Source organism: Tribolium castaneum, chromosome 6 (assembly GCF_031307605.1).
Source record: "Tribolium castaneum strain GA2 chromosome 6, icTriCast1.1, whole genome shotgun sequence".
NCBI lineage: Eukaryota > Metazoa > Arthropoda > Insecta > Coleoptera > Tenebrionidae > Tribolium > Tribolium castaneum.
The window spans coordinates 5,272,118-5,292,802 of NC_087399.1; the positions used below are offsets into that span (position 1 = coordinate 5,272,118).

At 35.5% G+C, this 20,685-nt stretch overlaps 2 protein-coding genes across 4 annotated transcripts in view; one reads left to right on the plus strand and one right to left on the minus strand.

Moving 5' to 3' along the window:
* LOC664222 (uncharacterized) overlaps positions 1 to 20,685 on the plus strand; it is a 64,909-nt gene that overhangs the window by 29,510 nt on the left and 14,714 nt on the right. For 2 of the 3 annotated variants that reach the window (XM_008198646.3, XM_008198647.3), the window contains exons 4-5: positions 10,727 to 10,844; positions 13,862 to 14,025. In XM_008198646.3, the coding sequence (XP_008196868.1) occupies positions 10,727 to 10,844; positions 13,862 to 14,025 (282 nt within the window). Of the gene's footprint in view, positions 1 to 10,726; positions 10,845 to 13,861; positions 14,026 to 14,709; positions 14,857 to 20,685 lie in introns of those variants that run through there. The other variant, XM_015982802.2, reaches the window with a different exon arrangement.
* Positions 14,908 to 15,860, minus strand: LOC103313980 (uncharacterized). Its single transcript, XM_008198645.3, has 2 exons — positions 15,747 to 15,860; positions 14,908 to 15,700 (listed from the first exon to the last, which is right to left on the minus strand). The coding sequence occupies exons 1-2, from the start codon at positions 15,787 to 15,789 to the stop codon at positions 14,994 to 14,996; spliced, it is 750 nt and encodes a 249-aa protein (XP_008196867.1). The 5' UTR covers positions 15,790 to 15,860; the 3' UTR covers positions 14,908 to 14,993.

Consider the following 20,685-nt stretch of genomic DNA (forward strand, 5'->3'; position numbering starts at 1 on the left):
CGTTCTCAAACTATTACTAACCAGATTAGCTACGACTGTACCTAACAGATAAACTGAATTAAAATTAAATGAAACCTACTGAATATTGTGCGCTTAAATGAACTGCTTAATTAACGAACGGGGGAAATTAACGTTTCGGTACTCCGAACATTACCAACAAGTTGCGGACGCTTAACGCTCCGGTTAAGAAAATACCACACCTTGCAACTTGCCGGATTAAAAGGAAAAACACAGAGATTTATTCCCGCCGTAACATCGTTCCAACACCGCGCTTTGACTCGCAAAGAACACACAATATCAGAAAATTTTTGTGTCTAAATCAACTTTACGGTCCGCAGGCTTTCACGATGGAGTAATTCTTGTTAAAAGTTTCCTTTTGACGCTAATGCCCAAAGAATAGTAAACCTCTCAGACCATGTTCAACCCTTCAACTGCGTAAAATCGACATTTCAATGCTAATCGCAGGCAATGATCCCGCTTTTTCTTTGACAAATGGCGTCTGACTTTTCGTTGTGTTTAAAATTAATTAAAGCGAACGAATCGCAAGTAGGTCTAAGGCCGTAACTCTTCGTGTTCTTGTGTTTCTCACTAGATTTAGAAACTTTGTACAATTAGCAGTCGCGGAAATAAAAATTTATGTCTTCGGTTTTGTTTTAATTAAGTTAAAGCGGAAAATATTTTAACTGCCAACATTTAATTTCGCGAACCGAAACAATAAACAAGTTTCGTTCTCTCTTGTGCACTCCTTTTGAATGGAATATTTATTATGCTGCCCCGACTCGCTCTGAATAATTAGTTTTTACACGTCACTTAATTCTAATCAACTTCGGGGCACGTGATGAACTGTCTTGCTGCATTTCTTCGCGTCGTAATCCCGACAATTAACGTTGTTTACCATAAATGTCTCGGTAAGCCGATGGCGAAAGGACTGATGAATATTAAAAAGGTGAGAGGGAAAGTTACTACACCACCTGTTTTAAGGGCGAAAACAACAGCATGCTCGTGACCTTGACGGATTGCTGCGTCAATCAATCACCCTTTTAATGGTGCGTGATAATTGCTACTCGCCCACAACATGTTCCCACCTAAAATTGACCGAAACGCCAAGCTCATAACCACCAGAATACGAAACTCGATAAACAGCCGATAAATTATCTTTTCATTTATGCCCCAAAAAGTGGCACTTTTGCCCTATTGACTCAGGCGAACACTTCCAAGGGTTTATACAATATTTTCATAGTCGTCTTACAATAATACATTTCCCGGCGACATCCAGTATTCGATCAAATTTGATCAAAAGAAAAATTCCGTTTTAAACAAGTCGCCAAGTAAAAAGTACAAAATGCAATCAACTTTTCAGTGTCTTAAATAATACATTTTGCATGATTATAGCCTACGGACACGACTTGCATGCAGGAGAGAATCCATTCAGATGATTGACACTAAGCTTTCTTTATTGATGATTTCATGACTTATTCCACGGTTCTAATAGTAGCACTTTCAATTTAAAATTTATTTTTGGGGCGTATTTTTTTGTAAAAGCATGCAATTCGAGTTTGTTTCAAACAAGAGTTACTGCCCGATAGATCGATTTAAAATATTTTTATTGTACACAAGGTGTTGGTGAACAAAAGTTATATTTTTATAAATAGATCACCTTATATTTTTTTTTAATTGGACCCTACGAAAAAAAAAATGTAACTTTATATAAACTATTATAGCTCTATCTCTTTTCGTTTCAGAATTATTCAACTTTTTGTTATAAAAAAAAACAATTTTATAAATATCTTCCGAAAAATTTGCAACAGCAAAACTCATTCCCTGTAGTTTTAGCAATTGTCGACTTTTACTTGAAACACGCAAATAATGTACAGGGTGTGCCAAAACGCAAAAATCTGAATAACTCCAAAACAAAAAAAGGTAGACCGATAATAGTTTACACAAAGTTACAGTATTTTTTGCGTAGATTCCAGTTATTCCATTAAAAAAAATTTAACTTTAGTTCACCACCCTGCATACAACACCCTGTGCATAATAAAAATAATAATTTTTAATATTTTTAATTGCAATATTTTAATTCCCAAAAAAGTATAGATCGTTTATACATCTCTGGGTTACCCTGTATGTGCTTTTCAATAACAACTTTTGTCTCTGCCGGGCTCTGTATGCAGTTTGTATTAAATGAATTGTTGATGGATTAAACCGCTGTTGAATTATCGGTATAATAGTATTAAATAGTTTGTAATGTTGATTGAAATTATGTTTCGAGAATGAAATTAATAAGCTGTAAAAGCCCGACTCTTGCGTAAAAATAACGTGGTGAAAGTGTCGTAAATTCTATCTTCCATCTCACGGTACATTTATCCGAAGCGATGCCCGGGTTAATGGTAGCTAATAACGGACGATTGTGGTCAATAAAAATTTCCTACATAAAAAGGTGGCCTACAGAAAGGGTCTAAATATCTGGGCCAGTGTCCATAAAGACGAACGGAGTCATTAGTTATAACAACCCTTTATCCTACAGGCGGTCCTGCCGCTGAGGGGTGGAAGCAGGACAACTGATGTGCACAACCATTTTCCCTGATTCTTCTCCCTGATACACGAAAACATTATTGCTCCAACCTCTCGGAATGGGCTTTTAACCGCTGATCAGATTCCTACGTACAACAGATTCAAGAAATACAATTTAAAATACCAACCGCAAACACCCGTTTGGAAATTGCACGCTTGATAACTCGATTTGCGAATCAAAGTGTTGGCTTACTTCAAGGGAAATAGTTTTAAATTTAGTTGTGGCGCTCCAGATACATAAATCGATATTTGACTGTCTTGTTACAAACGTTCAAAAAGGTGGCAAATGCGCTATTTGTGCAGACTATTATTCAGATTTAAATTGCAAACGCTACTACAAACAGTGCGGAGTGATGGAAATGAAAAATAACGCCGGGAAAATGCGCAAAATTAACACTGCAGTTGCTACAGAGACGTCTGCTGCGAGTATCGCAGTCTAGAGCAATTTTGCATTCTTCGTCAAATCTTAGCGCAAACAGAGCAACTTAATTAAATATTAAATGCCACGTAACAATTATAAACTTAGCAATTGCGATTTACCTCCGTCATAATTAATTTACTCTAACTTCAAACACTAATAAATATTGCAACAAATTCTAAAACAACGGTAATTAGGTGTGTGCGTAAAAATGGAATTTTCGTTAATCTCATCCCGAAAATCGCTCCGAAATTTATTTTATTTAACCACTCAAACAGCTTAATGCGGTTATTAGTTGTCAAACGACGAGGGATTACAAAAGCAATGTAAGCTTAAGCGCGACAGCAACCGAAAAGCTTTTATGCAAACAGTTTAGGGGCTTATAAAGTCGCACAACAATATTTTCAAGTACTGAGCTTCAGAAACTAAATTTTTGATGCGTTAAATGATCACTTGCCGAAAGTTATTTTTATCTCGCAGAAGATTAATTACTTTGATTTGAATACTTCGTTTAGTATCGATTTGGCGAATGCGGCGAGCGGACAAATTTCGGTTATAAATATTGACTGAAATTTCGTATTTCATTCGGCAAAGTTGAATTGAATTACGTGCACTTCGTTGGTCGGGTAAATAGCGGTGTATTTAATTGCGGTAAAAGTTTACGGCTAGAACGATCACTTTAAATTTCTACCGAAACGCAAGCTGATAAATCAATCGGCTTAGGCCACCTCCACATGGAAATAAATTGTTTTTGTTGCCGAATAAAACGACATAATTGCGATATTTTTACGAGCCAATGTCCAAGTCATAAAATCCCATACGATTTTCTAGATGACAGATTTGGGTATTGCTCGTCTATTTCTCCTAATTTTTCTACACTCGATATTTTTAGACCGAAATTGACAGCTTTATTGCAATTTGCTGTACGGTTCTGATTGAAGCGTGATTAAACCCTGAAATGTTGCAATAAAACCAAATTTGGCCTCGTTTGGTGGCACGCGCTGCTTTAATTCCTTTTATCACTCGACGTGAAAGTCAAAAAATTGGGTATTTCCACAAGTTTGACGAAATGTCAGGCCCAATTAATCGAACCTTATCGAACAGATCGTCAAGCCGCGATTTCATGCAAACCGACATAATTATAATTGATAATGTAGATACTGACATGTCAAAGTTAATTGGTCTTTAGTAGCTGTGAATGCATTTGTCAATGTCTGGATGTCATTGATCCGCCTCCATCAATGGGAGACGCAGGAGGTGGATCAAAGCCACCACTTGACGAAAGCTCTTACACATCCAAATTTAATTCATTAGCAGGTTTAGGTAAATAACTCCATTTAAACATCGAAGTGTGTTAGAGTCGGGTAATTTTAGACTGAAAAAGAGTAAGCAGTTCCTACGGTGCGGTAATTTTGATTTTATTAAAATTTATTACTTACCTACACAAAATTGGAATAACTTAATAAATATTCATGGAAATTGAATTTAACTTAAAAGTGAAATAGTGTCGGAATTAATTAGAATCAATTAATTTTCAATTCGTCAGCGCTTGCATAGTTATTATACAACAAAATTTACTCTTCACATAATGTATAAAATTTATTAATCTAGTTCAAATATTGTTCCCATTTTTACGCTAACCAAAAACACAAAACTTTAGATAAAAATAGCTTACTAATCAGGCGAAGCTTTCGCTCTTGTCTTAATTTTTGCTCCAATTAATCGCGAATCGTAAATTACTCGGTGTTGACACGAACTTTCCCCGATTTAATAATCTAAGCCCGCGTCATAAATCAGCAAAGTCAGCCATTTTGCAGTTGTAAAATCGAAATAAGCCATTAATATTTAACATAAATCAATTAACCAGGTAATTAATTTAAAATGATTACAGCTCCCATTTTTCGCTGGACAAATACAGCCCGAATCATTGAAACATAAATGAAATATATTGTGTATGCCGGTAATATTTTATGTAAATTTTATTTCGCATGTAATCAGCAACACGTCACCGCCAGACGTAGGTGTTCTCATGTTCGGCTAGTTGCATATAATAAATTGATTGCGGGGATAATTAATTTCGCATAATATTGACAGGGGCCACAAAGCGTCGTTAGATTTAACGGTTAATTACTTGATGAGGCTTAGGAATGATAAATATTAATTAGGAGCGTCAGAAAAAGCGGGCCAATGTGCGTGAGGATAAATTCCGCCGGTCCTCCGAGCGGGCGTAAAATTTACGTTTGATGTATTTTATGGATTCCGTATGGTGGGCCCACACAACAAGCTTTTTATGTATTTTTCAGCCCAACCTGTTCACCTCCATAGGTTACACTGGGTATTTACATACGGGGATATTGCTCGATTTAGTGGAACACATAAAATTACAACTTTATCGCGGCTCTCTTCACTCCCTAAGTAATGTTGCTTTTATTCCGCCCGCTAAAGTTTTAATTTTCGATGCTAACGACCCTAAACCCTTCCAGGGTGGCGGTGAAGTGTCTTGAAAGGAATACGAAAATTATACAAGCGCTATAATTCAAAGACTGAAAAGGCAGGATGTCTACATGTAATTGCAACCCGGAAAATAACTTATCCCAATAAATTCGTCTCATTTTACTATTTTAAATGTTTGTTATCGTTGAATCTTTCCTCTCCCGCTGAACATTTTACGACTCCTTCGTTGCTATTTTTGTGGTTGGTTTGTCTCTTTAAGTCACGGCACATTGCTAATCAATTTTCCAGCAGGACTTGACGTCGACGGATCGATTAATTAATGGGCTTGACGACTTTTTCCTGTTCGTTCATTAAACTCATTACGCTCCTTGACTGGACTTAAAACTAAATATGTGACAGAGTGGTCCACCAAAAAACCCTTTCAAATGTGCAATTCATTATCTTTTAAATCAAATCGGTTTTAAAAATTCCAGTCTATTTTAGATTGATTTTTACGATATTTACTGGCTTTATGGCTTAGTTTGTTTTTTCTTTTACCATTTTTTAATACACTCAACCAAATGTGCATTAGCCGCATGACGTATTTCCTGTTATTATTTTGCATTGTTTTCATAAACTAATTCTGAAATCTGATATTTTGAATAATAAATATATTTATTAATAATAGAAAATAAATGATAAAATTGTTTGTCCTGACGCACAGCTTAAACGGCTAAGTATGGAAACTTAAAATTTTAACAATATGTTTCTTTTATAACATAGGCATGTACTAAGAAAGGATTTTTGGAAAATCACCCTCTAAGGGGTGTTAAAATATGAATAAAAATCTGTCATTTTTAAAGTTATATTTTTGAAAATTAGTATTTGGGCTTTCGGTTAAAAAATAAAAAAGACGTGTATCAAAATTTTCAAAAAATCAACCTCTAAAAGGATTAAATGGCGCAATAAAATTTGTATAAAAATTCGTAACTTTTGAATTTATTTTAATTAAAGTTGGTATTTGGGTTTTCAGTGAAAAGTTTTAGTTGGAAATACTAACTTCATGGAGGTTAAACAGAGGTTGGAATGTGTGTAAAAATCCGTAATTTTTAATTTGTATCCATGCAGTTGGTAATTGAGCTTGATGAAAAACTTGTGTTTAAGATAGAACATTTAGAATTTCTACCCCTAAGGCAGTTAAATATAAAAGTCGGTCATTTTTGAATATATATTTATAAAAATTGGTATTTGGGCAGTCGGTAAAAAATAAAGAAACACGTGTTTTATGATTTTTTTGAAATTCCACCCTCAAAAAAGTTAAATTTCAAAATTCGTCATTTTTAATTGATATCTATAAAAATTGTTATTTAAGCATCCGGTAAAAAATAAAGAAACAAGTACTTTATTATTTTTAGAAATTCCACCCCTAAAGAGGGTTTAACATAAAAAATCGTCATTTTTCAAGCTATATTCATAAAAAATTCTATTTGACCGTTCGATTAAAAATAAAAAAAGTGTTTCTGGATTTTAGACAGATAAAAGTCATTTTCGAAGTTATAATCAAGAAAATTGGTATTTGAGCGTTCGTCTAAAAATAAAAAAGCGTGTTTCAGGTTTGTTAAAAATTCCACAAGAAGGTTAAACAAAAAAAACCTTCATTGTTGAAGTTATACATATAAAAAAAAATTTATTGTTGAAGTTATACATATTAATCAATATCTTACACAGTCGGTTAAAAAGATGAGACGTGTATTTCAGCATTTTTCGAAATCCCACCCCCAATGGAGTTAAACGCAATAGTCCTTCATTTTTGAAGTTATATCCAAAAAAATTGGCACATGGACTTAAAAAAAGTTAAAATGTGTTTCAGAATTTTTGAAAATTACATTCACAAGAGGGTTTAACAGGGACTAAGTTTATTTGCAATTATGAAAAAAAAGGAAAATTTACTCGGGTTGGCATTAGGTCACGGTTTTAAAGTTCACAATAAAATTATGTGTTTCTATTTTTTGTTATACTAAATTTTACATTATTTTCCTGTGTTTCGAAATGGTTGTGGACAACTGCTAGTATAAAATAAATTTCTACTCATGCGGGAGACGACCAGATTTTTCCGGAGCTCTTGTCCTCAAAATACAAAATTAAATTAAATTTTAATGTAATTCATAATACACATAACCGAATATGAAATAACAGCTTTAAATTTTATTTAAAAAGGTTTTATTAAATTGCTCTGAAACCGAAGCAGACTGTCTTACTTAATAAAAATGCAAATACAAGATAAATTTGCTTCTCGTATTCATAAATGTTACAGTAGAATTGTATGTGAAAAAAATGACGTGAAGCCAAACACAATGAATTAAATGAAGTTGAAAGACAATCGTTTTGCTTCGCTTGCTGTGAACTGGGCAGCACAAAGTTGCTTCAGATGTGGGCATGTTTCATAAATAGTAATTAGCTAAGCCTCTAATGGTGGATCATTAAATCCCGGCCAAGTGTGTGTGGCTTAATATTCAATTTGGATGACAAATTCGGTTTCGTTTTGAAAAGGTCTTCAAAGTGCAGTTGATGCTCGGCCGGTCGGTCCGCTTTTCCGAGCACTTAATAGCGATTAGATGGGCAATGGTGTGTGTAGTCCGCCATTAGGACGTTCATAGAATCGGCCATAGATATTCCGGTGATATATTTGAATAGGTGCAACATTTAGTGCGCATAAATGGGGCAAGCTGGCGTTACGCCATTAATTCTCCAGTCGCGGAGTCCAACTGAGTGCATGCATGCATAAGTAATGCCTAAAGGATGTAAATCCATCGACGTAGAGCATCAGGATGTAGTCGGCAACGCCACTAACGGCGGCTCTTTAGCCCGCCCTGATCTAAACGGACGGCCCGTGTGAAAGAGAAAAAGAGAATCAGCAGAAAAAGCAGCAACACAGCAGGGAAAAATAAACAAATTTGACCGGAGCGAATATCGACACGGTCTTCGTGCTATATCAATTTTAACCCCGTCCAGCTCACAAAGTTGGAAGTTTTCGAGTATCTGAATCATAAAACCGAACGGCTTTAGTCACGGAAGGACTGTTGACTTGTGCTCGAACGAACTCTGCATCTAATTAGAGTGAAAGATAAATAAAAGTTCGAGAATAGAACGCGAACATTTGTTACATCTTTTCGCTCGTGATGAATATTATTACATGACAAAAGGCTCAAACGTTGAATTATTTATGTACGAAGAACAACCATCAATTAAATTTCAAACTGCCGTATAATAAACTTGATAGTCGACTCAAAATAATCAACCTAGCCCTGTAATTTCCAGCATTATTTAATCATTTCTAATTCTATTAAATTTTACCGAAAACAAAAATACCACCGAGATATTTCTGTTGATAGTGTCAAGAGCAAGAAAGGGTAAACTGGGGAAAAAACTACATAAATTCTTAAAGTGTCCAAGAGCACAGCGTCAAACGGAATTTTTAACTACTTAACAACCTTCAAAAACACCCCTTCCTCGCACAGACGTAAAGCGGAATATTCATATAGATTTTAATCAGGACTCATTTATAATTAAGAAATAACTAGACTCGCACTCTTTCTCGCTCGCCGAATCAATTAAAATTTATCGATTTGCCCCACAAAGCGCGCGAACTCATTTTGTTTGTTGCGAAATTTAATTAATAAAAAAATCAGACACCCAAAAAGAGTTGTGCCATCGTAAAGCACAAGTTTCCGATTTCGCCCCAATTGTGTGCCAACTTTTCAGGTCCAATTAGCAAAGCGTCACTGTCAGTTGCCTTTGCATGCTTCGGCCCCAGGAAAAGTCACTTCCTAAATATTTATATAATATAAACAGAGAAATGAAATATGGCGTGCGCGAACTGCAGTGGCATTTATAGAAATGTGGACTCTATTCACACGCACGAGATAATACGATCAATTTAACTACCCTCATGTTTTAGTGTTATTACCCTTATCTACTTTTATATTTCCCAAATAACTAAATTATCGCTGTTATGTAGTTGGACAATGCGAATTATCTCGTTATACTTCTGCTGGTTTTATCACTTCGAAAATTAACTATTTACCACGTCTAACATGACATTTAGCCACCAAAGGAGTTGAGGGAAGCCGATATATAATTTACAGCATGTAAACGAGCTCTACTCGACCAATTTCAGTAAAATTTGCGCCGAAGTAATTGAAGTTTAATGGGAGCAAAGGAATAATATGTAACTGAGTTTAAATTAGTGTACCTCATTAATAAATTTCATCTGAAATTTTGACCCGAGAGTGCAGCTGCACAAAATTCCAATTCATTGACACGCCAGAAGAGGAAAGTTTCTTAGCAAAGTAAATCGCATTAGACAGTACTTCATCAGCATCTGGCATTGCCATTCCGAAAACAGCGTGAGATATTATTTGCGGAATATGAAGTAGAATTGTCGATGGTTCGTCTAATAACCAGACAAGTCTGTCGTAGTATTGTGCAAAGTTGGGAAACTTTGCTAGAAATGTAATGAACAAACGTCTTAAAGAGCGCCGATGAAATTTAAAATTTATCGATTACTTCCGCCCTTAACTGAAAATTTTACGTCCAAACTTCGTGAACAAAGCGTTTATGAGTTAATGGCGACCGGCTGTTGCAATTTATTTTAATATTTTTGCGTCACCAAATTGCTGTTTCTCGATTTTTCAGCGCACAGATTTGCGTAAAAAAACAAAACCTTTCTCTTTCAGTAATTTATTCGAGCGGAAGAGATAACAAACATTGCTAGACTTCGACCCTCAAAATCCACTCAGATTATTCGTGACCTACTTCATTACAGTTCGGATTATTAAGTTATATCGGATTTCTGATAAAAATCACGCTAATGATGATAATTAAAATAATTGAACCACTCGTGGACTTTTCGCTAAAGAACATTCTCACTAATCACAACGCTCTGTTAATCGCAAACGCTCCAAATCTCGGTACAGCTATAATCGGCTTTGCTGAGAATTGAGCCAATCCAATCAATTTTTAAAAGTATTGCTCGACCTAGTCAATGACGGCAATCACATGCTTTTGCTTCGTTTTTATTTGCGTCGGATTGCTCGGAGAGAGCAACAAAATTAAAAACGAAACTACTCACATTTTCGCCGTGCTTAAGTAAACTTTGTTTGTCACATAATTACCTCAAATAACTGTAATTAAAACCATTAGAAGTTTAGTGCCAAACTGGTCATGCAAATCGTGACCACCTATCGCTTTTGCATCAGAATGGCGATTTTAGTTCTCCAAGTAAAATTTTGGAAATTGTTTCAGTTCCCGAAAAAGAGCTTCTTCTGAGGAGACTGGAGGCTGAAGAAGGACTCATGCGGGTGCAATGTCTGGCAGACGGCGTATTTCCCAGGCCAGTTATGAGTCTGCACTCTCAAGAAAGGTAATTATAGTCGACGACGTGAGGAGCAAAGCACTAATAAACACCGCACTATTACAGCACTGAGCATTAAGTTTATGAGTCTCGATGAAACTATTACTCCTGCACAATTGAAATGTTAATAATATTTATTCCTGCGCGCAATCTGGTCACGTAAAATTGTGAATAATTGATTTTTATCAGAAAGAGCCGTAATTGAATGCTCAGTTCGGTCTGGAAGTTGGCGTCCGTCCGGCGATTAATAATTTAGCGGAGGGTCCGCAGTGTCGGAATAATAGGTGGGCGTTGCGGGCGGTTCATTTTTATTTAAGTCGCTTGAGCAGAGATCGTGCAAAGTATTCATCACGTAATAAAGATTTTTCCGAGGGAGAAAAGCAATAAAAGTAAAGTTCCGGCGGGGAACACATAACACAGCACGCCGTGTGGCTGTTATATAAAAGTTGTAGATCTTGAGAGGTTATTCTATTTCTACATCCTTTCTTCCAAATTACGAGGCGCACTATACAGCACTTGGGATGACCACGGGCCACTCTTATCTTTTCACACACCACTGACTTCGGCTTTCATAAAAATGAAAAGAATCTCTACGGCTCTGAGACGGAAAACACAGCGCCAACGAAAATATGGAATTCGAACGATTTACTACGACACATCGGGGACCACGGAAAATTCATTTGGACACAGGTGCTAGCCTGGACAGGTGCTTCGTTTCAATTAGCCATCTTCGACGCGAGCTTGCGTGAAAGAAAGGATCAACACGCACCCACACAAAGGAACCGATGGAAAACACCGTGTGATAAATTTTCACAAAATTGTTGGGTGGTTTCAGGTCACTTCAATATTTTAACACCGTTTGCGCGGCGCAACTTTTAATCTCTGAAAGTGCTAACCAATCTAAAGATGCCACAAATTGCCTTCAGAATACAAGAAATTAGATCCGCTCTCGATCTAAACTGCCATAATTGGAAACGTAATATTTCATCTAGTTGCCATACTTTTGATTCTTTTAGGGTCTACATTAGAAATCTTTCAAGTTCTAATATAGCTAGAGGTTTAAATTTTTATATACAATTTAAATCGACCAATCTAAGTTTAACTAAATTATTTTCAAACTGACTGAATTTTCGGAACTACGAGAAATTGGCGTATAGTTTTTGACGTATGTTAATTTTTTGTTAAAATTTTTATTTGCAGAGCTTCATTTAAAATATTACAACTTGTGAACCTTTTATAATAAGTAAATAATTCTTTTTGCATTTGATAGCCAAAGGTTCGAACGGTCTTCTGAAATTTTCACAAATGTCATTTGTTGAACTGCAAGGCTACTATGATTTTTTGAAAAGAATGATTAAAAAATAAAAAAATAACTAATTAAAAATAAAAAATAAAACAGTTTTTTCAAATGGAATGACCCTTTTCTTTTCAATGGCAATCAAAAGAACATCAATTTTTATGCATACTTTTACAAACATCTTCTGTATCTATCTTTTACAGTGTCTGAAATAATCGCAAAAAACTAAATTTTATCTTATTATTTTCATTTTTAATCAATTAAACTTTCCAAAAATATGATGAAATCGTGCTATTAATTAAAAAAATGTCCAATTTGTTCACTATTTACATTCAAGATGTTCAAAATTCGATGTCAGGCTGACTGAGTTACTTTATATAATTCATTCAGTTATAATAAACCATAATTAAATATCACTGTTTTACTGATTATTCGACAATTAACCAGTTATGAATTTAAAAAAAATGTTGTTTAACAATTGTTGACCATTTTTGCAAGGTCTACTCGATTAACTATGAAAATTACGAAGTTAAATCTATTTTTTGGGATTTTTTTCAAAAACTGTAAGAGACAGATATCGGACGTATTAATATAAGTCACTGTAAATATCGATGTCCATTCGATTGCTGTTAAGAAAATAAAGTCGCACTATTTGAAAAAACTGAGTTATTGCAGTTTTTTGAAAACCATTTTAAAAAAAAATCATACTAGCCATGAACTTTGACAGTTGACAATTTTGAAAATTCTAGAGGATTTTCCGAACCTCCGGTTATCGAATACAAAAAATTATTTATGTGATATCTTAAATAAACATTTAAAAATGAAAATTTTAACAAAAAAATTGGCATAGGTCAAAAACTATGACAGTACTAACAACTTGGGGAAATTTTACTCATCTTGAAAAATTAAATTCAAATATGCAATCAAAATGTGTGATCACTATTTAAAATTTCAAACTTGGCGTCAATTTTTTGAAGCTCAGCCATCTTGAAAATAATTTAGTTAAACTCAGGATTGTCGATTTAGATCGTATACAAAATTTTGAAGCTCTAGCTATATTAAAAGTTAAAAAGTTTTCATTGTAAGCCCTAAAAGAATCAGCCTGTATATCTGGTGTTTCAATCATGCACAATTAATAATGCAAACTGAAATTACAAAACTGCACTCTACCGAATTGGTAGTAATTGAATTAGCTAGTATTTTGTGTAAACATTTTCAGTTTAGCAAATTTGATAAAAATATTTCTTTAATTTCAAAATGTTTGAGTCAAATTACAAGGTGGTAGAACAAAATCAAACAATATAAAAACGTGGCGTTAAAATAGTGTTCGGTTTGTTTGCGTTTCCCCGTTTGGCTTCGGATAGGCCAATAGTATGCGTATTGTTTCGCGGGGATTAAAAGCTTTCTTTAACGGCGTTCTAACCGTAAATAAAGCCCGCCAGTAGGTCACGTGAGTAGTGGTAGAGTTGCGGCGGAAGGTATTCCATCCTCCATCCTCGCCTCTATTTTCCGCAATTAACTAGTGGTACGTGTTCTGTTTACTGCAGCCCCTGCATAAATCTGTCGGCTGGTGGGAGCCTTCTCGGACGATTTAGAGCTCAGATTTTATCAGAGAGAGGCTATTACTTGAACGAAATGTACAGAGTTGGGGAGAACTGATGATAGGAATTTACCGAGTGGAGTAAACACGCTTTTTAAGTGGTTTCATGACAAATCCCGGTGATTGCAGGGAGATCGAAGGGACCGAAGTCACAGCTCGGCTAAGGGGACAGCTGTACGAAGTATCGGCGACAGCGACGCTGCCTGCGCTTAAGGACCCAGAGGAGTTCTCGTGCGAGCTTCGCATCCCCCAGGCGAACTATACAGTTCGTCGAGAGACCGTCTTCTATCCCGGTAAGTCCGCCTGTTTTCCTTCCGTTACACCTTGGCCAGATTTACGCGAATTACATGACTTTTAAAGTTTTATTTTACTTTTCTGCCGGAATTCGATCCCGGTTCCGGATACGTTAATCCCACTTGTTCGCATCAACATAAATAATAATGCCTTGAGGGACTCAAGCGACAGTTGATTTAGATTTCGAAACGGCGACGGCAAGAAATAAAACTGCTTTCTTTAAATTTTAATACCAAGAATTATTTTACAGCAAATACACAGCGCACAACACTGTTAGTCTTTGATTTCTAACTTCTTCGAACTTATCTCTCAACTGTATACTAACACCAAAATTGCCTAATTCTACAGGGAAAAGCAAAATAAAAGGCTCTAAAGATTAAAAAGTTTGGAAAAAAATTGTAAACACCCTGTAGTAATTCAAATCAATCCTTAATAACCCTGTTACACCTTGTTTAACACTTACGTAATAAAAATGTTTTCAGACAAGCACTGTTTCTATTTTTTTTATTTTAAAACCAAACGTGTAAAACCGATTTTTTTGGTTTTTATTTTTTTAACGGTAATTCCTGAACCAATTTGAAAAAACTTTACGGATATGTAAAAAGCTATAAAGGTATCACAATGAGCACAAAAAATAATAGCTCGCCTTAAAAAAATTACGACTACGACGATATACTTTTTAGGAACATCTGTATAAACAAAAATATAAACAAAAATGGAAGACGGAAGCTGAGCTGGACCACCTGTATATCACGAGGAGAACAGTTTGTGGAAAGCGGCCCCAAAATAAGCGAACATTTTTAAACAATTTTTCAATATTTTATATTTTTGGTCCAAATACTTTAACTTATCTTGACTGATAAGAAGTGATCCAGAAATCGTTATCTTAACTATGTAACTTATCGGCTACATGATTTATTATTACAATAAACAATTGAACAAGATGGTGGTATTCCACGTCGCTATTTTATTTGACTGTCGGTTGAAAGTACTTCAACATCCTCTTCACCCTATCATCTTCAACGAAAGTTCCTCCAGCTTTGGGTTTCTCTTCGCTTTTTCGTCGCTTCTCGTCAGTTTTATTGTCGCTTTGTCTCTGTTTCTCGTCCATGCTTTTCCTCCTGTTCACCTCAACCATTGAATTGGTGACGTAGGTCGCCGTGTTTCTGTTTTCAACCTCAAACTTCTGTTTTAAACTTTGCACATTAACCTTTACTTTATTCAATTCGGTAGGTGTTTCGTCCAGTTCATCACTACTGCTGTCACTGGTAGTGCTGTTAAATTCAAACCTTTTCTTAATGTCTTTAACATTAATTTTGTCACTGTTGTGATTCACAACAGTTTGATTAATTGCTTCGGTGCGTACGGAATGTTGGCGTTTGATTTCTTTAGGTTTCGGAGGTTCAACTAAACTGTGGAATGATTTCAATTTTGGTGTTTTGATATCTTCATGATTCTGTTTCTGGAAGGCATTCACTCGCTTTGACACAGACACCGAATTCACTTTTACATCTTCTTCGGCACTTTGAAAGCTTGCTTCCTCTTCTGATTCGTTTAAATTCTGAAGGCTTACACACTTTTCAAGGCGAACGGTAACTGTGGACAAATTGTGCAAAACCCTTTTTAAATCGACGAGGATTTGGTCCACTTCTGTGGGTGCCGAGTGTCTTGTAGCTACAATAATGTTCGAATTAATTACACTAATGTTTCAAGTACAAACCTCCATTTTTGAGTTTTCTGTGTAAAGCCATTGTTACTCGCATTGTTTTTTCAATCAATTGGTATCAAAATACAAAACTGAATTGGCTGTTCTCGTTATCAGTCAGCGATAATGAGATCATATCACTTTTTAGATTAAACTTCAACAAGTGTAACTTGTTAAGAATTTTGGAATAATTGATTCGAATAATGACAGAAAACGGGGAAAACTCCATGTTGAGGTAAAATGGTGAAAATTAATTTCCGCTTTTCCTGTTTTCGTTAAATCCTACACAAATTGTTTCGATTGGAAAAAGAAAATAAAAAATATTTGTCAAAGGAAAAATCAATTTCCCCGGATTTTAATCAGTTGGGTTTATTTGCGACACTGATCGGCAGACCTTCCAGAAATTAAACTGGCGGCCCTTTCCAGCCTTTCAGCGGTTTTATTAATTTGATTTTTCCCTTCTCACCATCCCCTTTATTACCAATATTATCCAAACAAACAAAACGATCAACTGGAAAAGCCGCCGATTTAACTATTAAAACCGGCCGAGTTTCGCATGAATAATTTGGGCGTTTCACGCCGAATAGGCCGGATTTCTTTTATGGAAAATGAATACGTGAAAGTGAATCGTCAATGCACTTTTCTTTGAGAGAATTGGAAAGGGGAAAACGGTTTTATCGGATTTCGGGGAAAAACAAGGAATCGTACGACCCCAAAGATAACATTTTTAAGTATGTAAAGCTTATTTGGGGCCCTCGGGACACATTGAGGCTTTACAAGATAAATATTCACTAACGAAACCGGCGAAAAATGTCTCGAAAGAACGAGTTTTCTTACTGGGACCAATGTGGAACATTAGCTAAAAAGCGACAATTTTAACGTTAAATTAGAGTTGGCAAACATTCCCAAGTTTAGCACGACATACATTGGCCGACTTTTTGTCAACACTGCATGCAACTTTAAACGGGCGATTTTCAACATAATATTTGATAGGAAATTCAATTTTCTTGAATACCCCGCTCTGCTTAGTTTACTTTCGAGTCTGTACAGTAAAATAGAGAACTTGAGCATTTTATGAAGGACGGAGCCTTTTCCGGCAATTTATTAAAGAAATTTGAAAGGTTTTTTTGTTGCAAATGTTTAAATATAAATTTAGTGTAGTGTCCAACCTTGCGTGCAATGCGCATGCAACGGTTTGTCTCCCCCACCTGTCCTTTCTCATCCCCGTGAAGCGGTTAAAAGAAAACCGTGTAAATAGAAATAAAAATTACCATAAGAGATTTGTGTGAGAAATCAGAGCCGACAAACCGTTCCAAACTGCCATTCCGCGTTTTTGCCCCGCTTTTTGGGTACCCGCAGCGAGCGTTCTATCCCTAGAGAAACGACTTGCACGGTCCAAGATGATTAATGCCGGGGTTAAATTAAGCTATGACCCATTATGGCCATTATTACCGGTATTAAAACCGACGTTCCATCACAAAGCTGCTCTTATAAATAAATTAAACGATGTGTATCTTGTCATGTCGAGGAAAAGCAGTTCCGATGAATTTTAATCGTTCAACAAAGCGCACTTGCGAGTGATATTGATTGATGGCCGCAAATTTATTGGGGTCTTGCCAGCCGGCAATTTATATAATCAAAACAGAATATGAACCCTTCCAGAAAATCATGCACGAATCAATCATGTCCTTTTTCTTGTTTCGCTTTTCACTCCAAGAAATTTATTATGAAACACTGCGGCTGCCGGCCGCTCAATGCTCTGCAGCTACATTTGCTGATCCTGCATTTTAAATTTATGAGGTAATTTTGATCGGGGATTATTACCTTGGCTTTTTCGTCTCGGCTAGTTGGCCATTTTTTGCCAGAGACACAACTTCTCACCACTTAAGGACAGGAATTATTTGTTCATCCAGGTTGGAAGACGCACATTTTTTTTAACTGATCCTTATACAGAATTTTCTGTTGACTTTGAATCCAAAGTTTGATTTTCTGCTTGGAATTGCCTTCATCATGGAAAAGACGTTTTTGTCGTTCTTGTGGAAATTTTTGATAAACATAAAATTGGTCAAATTTGGATTATATTGTCATATCTTCCTTCTGGATAAAGCTAAAAGCTTTATTTTCTTGCACAAGTTTCCTCAATGGATGTGCATTCTAATGAATAAACACACGTTAAGTTTTGACAAAATAAAAGTGAGAAAATTGTAGTTTTCTTGTAACTTTTCTTCTTTGTGTAGTGAAATTTTCGAGATGTAAGAATTTTTTTTATCTTAAAAGATATGTATTTGGTGCAAAAATCATTTCGATTTCTTTTACATTCACCAATTTATTCCAGTTTAAATTTACTGCGAAATGTTCTTGAAGGGACATTGCCGCGTATTTCCCTTTGTACGTAGTATTGCCCAATTTTCTCAGTTTTTTTTCTCAAAATTTAAAGTTGTGTATTTACGTTTAAAACTACATTCATTGAGTAATCTTTTGAAAAAAAATGAAGTTTCTAACTTTATTCAGAAGGAAGATATATCCTAGTAAATGAAAACTTTGACCAATTTTAGGTTTTTAAAGAATTTTTGCAAAAACGTTTTTTTTATAATGAGGGCAAATTTGGATTCGAATTCAGAAGAAAATTTTGTATAAGAATAACCCACGAAAATATGACACCGAACTGAGACAACGCGCATTAGTAAGATCGCGGAAATCATCGGCCAGAACCACAAGTTCGTTTTAAGATTTTTACCAGTTAATGATTGACAATTTCAAGTTAAAAAAAGCAGCTTTATTTCCAAGAGTCCACTACAAGTGCAAAAATAATTTATTTTCCCTTTAACACACAATGTTGGTGGGAAATAATGTTCAAAATACACCAATATTTTTTCAGTTTTCAGGATTTTTTCCTGAATTAAATAAAACACTTACGGCATTTTAAAATACTTTTGCACCTACAGTCCGAGTAGAAGAATATATTGTGTAAATAACTTTCAAAAACGTTACTCAAAACGGCTGTAATACACCGAGAAAAATGGTTGGGTATTCTCCCCTTTAAAATTTTTTTCTTAAACTAGTAGAATATGTAGTTTTTTACTTTTATGTTTGTGTGTATTTTCCTCCGCATATTTTAAGGAAAAATGGGGCTGCTATATGGAGCCGACCCCGCCATATTTTCGCGTTCCGAGTCACCTCAGATATAAGACAAAATCCATACTTGGTGACCATAAAGATAAGCAGTAATATAGTGTAAGAGCAATTTTATATAAAGTAGACGGCGTTTAGCTGGTTTTATTTTCATTATCTTTAAAACGCTTCTGCCATGCATCATCAGAGTGGGTAGGAGCCAACGTTGAGAAAGGCTGGTGCAGAATGGGCTGCTCCACTCCTTTGTGGACCGCAGGAATTTTGCTTAAGAGAAAAATATATAGGTCTGACGTGATCGAGATGAATATTAGTCTAGAGGATGATTACGAAATGAAATACTTCAAATAAAATATAATGGCGAGCTCGCGAGGAAATCCCTAGACTGCGTTGTAACGTCTTTTGTGCAGAACGTGGCTTGAGGGTGGAAGTTGTAGAATCTAGCGCTGAAAAGGCTGCGGTTCCGTATAGTCCAGAGACTTAAAAATTGAATTTTTCTATTGAACTTGCAATTAAGCGGAAAGTTTGGTTTTATGTGCTGACAGCGACATTTCTCGATTGTATTCAAAGCCGGGCAATTAAGAACGTTTAAAGTGACGCGGGGTTTATTTACGGCCGTTTCTCAAAGATCTCTGAAGTGCTCGAAAGCGATATTATAAAGTTTCGCGAAATTTTTACGTTACAAATGAAGATATTCCCAAGCTTGTGTAAAATATGTCTGCAGCGGCAAGATAACAAGAATTTGGGATTTAAGATGCGCGCGGTCTAGCAAAACTTCGAAGAGGATTTTCAAGTTTTTGTCCCATGTAAACGTCTCGGAAGTTTATTAGCAGCAACAATAGAAGTTTTTAGTTTAATTAGAACCGGTTTTATTATACTAGTGCTCAAGTAAATTTTAAATCGAGTGTAAAATTAAATTGTGTCGCTATTTAAACGTGGCCGTTTTAAAAACAGCTCGTGTTCTATACAGAATGGCTCGCCTGAAAAGTAAATTGTCGAATCTTCTCCTCTACATTAAGCTAAATAAGATAGTTAGTGCTACGAGTGTCCTATTAAAAAGTACAAGAGCTGGCGTTCGTCTCCACAATTAAATAATTTATTTTAAACGAAAACTCTGGAAAAACTAACAATTTGCCCGTTTTTCCCGAAGCTAATTCCGTTTGTTTCGGACTGATCAAATTAAGAGGGTGCAATCTGCTTTAGCTTTTTAAAATGAATGGAATGTCGCACGCACTTGGTCAAGCTTCTAATTCGCTTTGTTTCTATTTTATACCCTGGCGACATCGCCACTTTAGCGAAGGGATTTTTACAATCACTGCTTGTTTGACTTTAATCTGAAACAAGCCCAAATCAAATTGAATTTTCCCTCGTGAAGAATTGTTAAGTTAGAAATAATTTCGGTGCATTTCTCGGAAACCTTCTGTGTGTACACGCCCGAATATACATTTATTCCATACTGCAGGGAGGTTCAACCAGATGTTCACTTCATAATGTTGTGGAAAATTGAAACTTTACAACGCAATACTGCTGCCAAACTTTGCAGAGTGAAATGTGCATAAACAAATCGATTTTGCAAAATAAAAGCGCGCAATGTGATCACAAAGCTTTCAGCCCAACTAAACTACTAATAGATAGTTGTGTTTTTACGTTATAATTGTCACTTTAGTGTTTATCCAACTTTGAGAAAACTTTTATTATCCCGGGTTCCGTGGAGAATTTAACCACTTCCGGCAGCAGTAATAAAGTTTGTAATTTCCGAACCAAATTAACTTAACTTGCCATAAAAGCTTATAAAGTATCTATCGCTCTTGATATGTAAAATAAT

Bases quoted from the DNA above. Each gene is read 5' to 3' on its own strand.
- LOC103313980 (XM_008198645.3), bottom strand. From the start codon at position 15,789: ATGCGAGTAACAATGGCTTTACACAGAAAACTCAAAAATGGAG. The intron at 15,701-15,746 runs GTTTGTACTTGA...ACATTATTGTAG, and splicing joins CAGAAAACTCAAAAATGGAG to CTACAAGACACTCGGCACCC.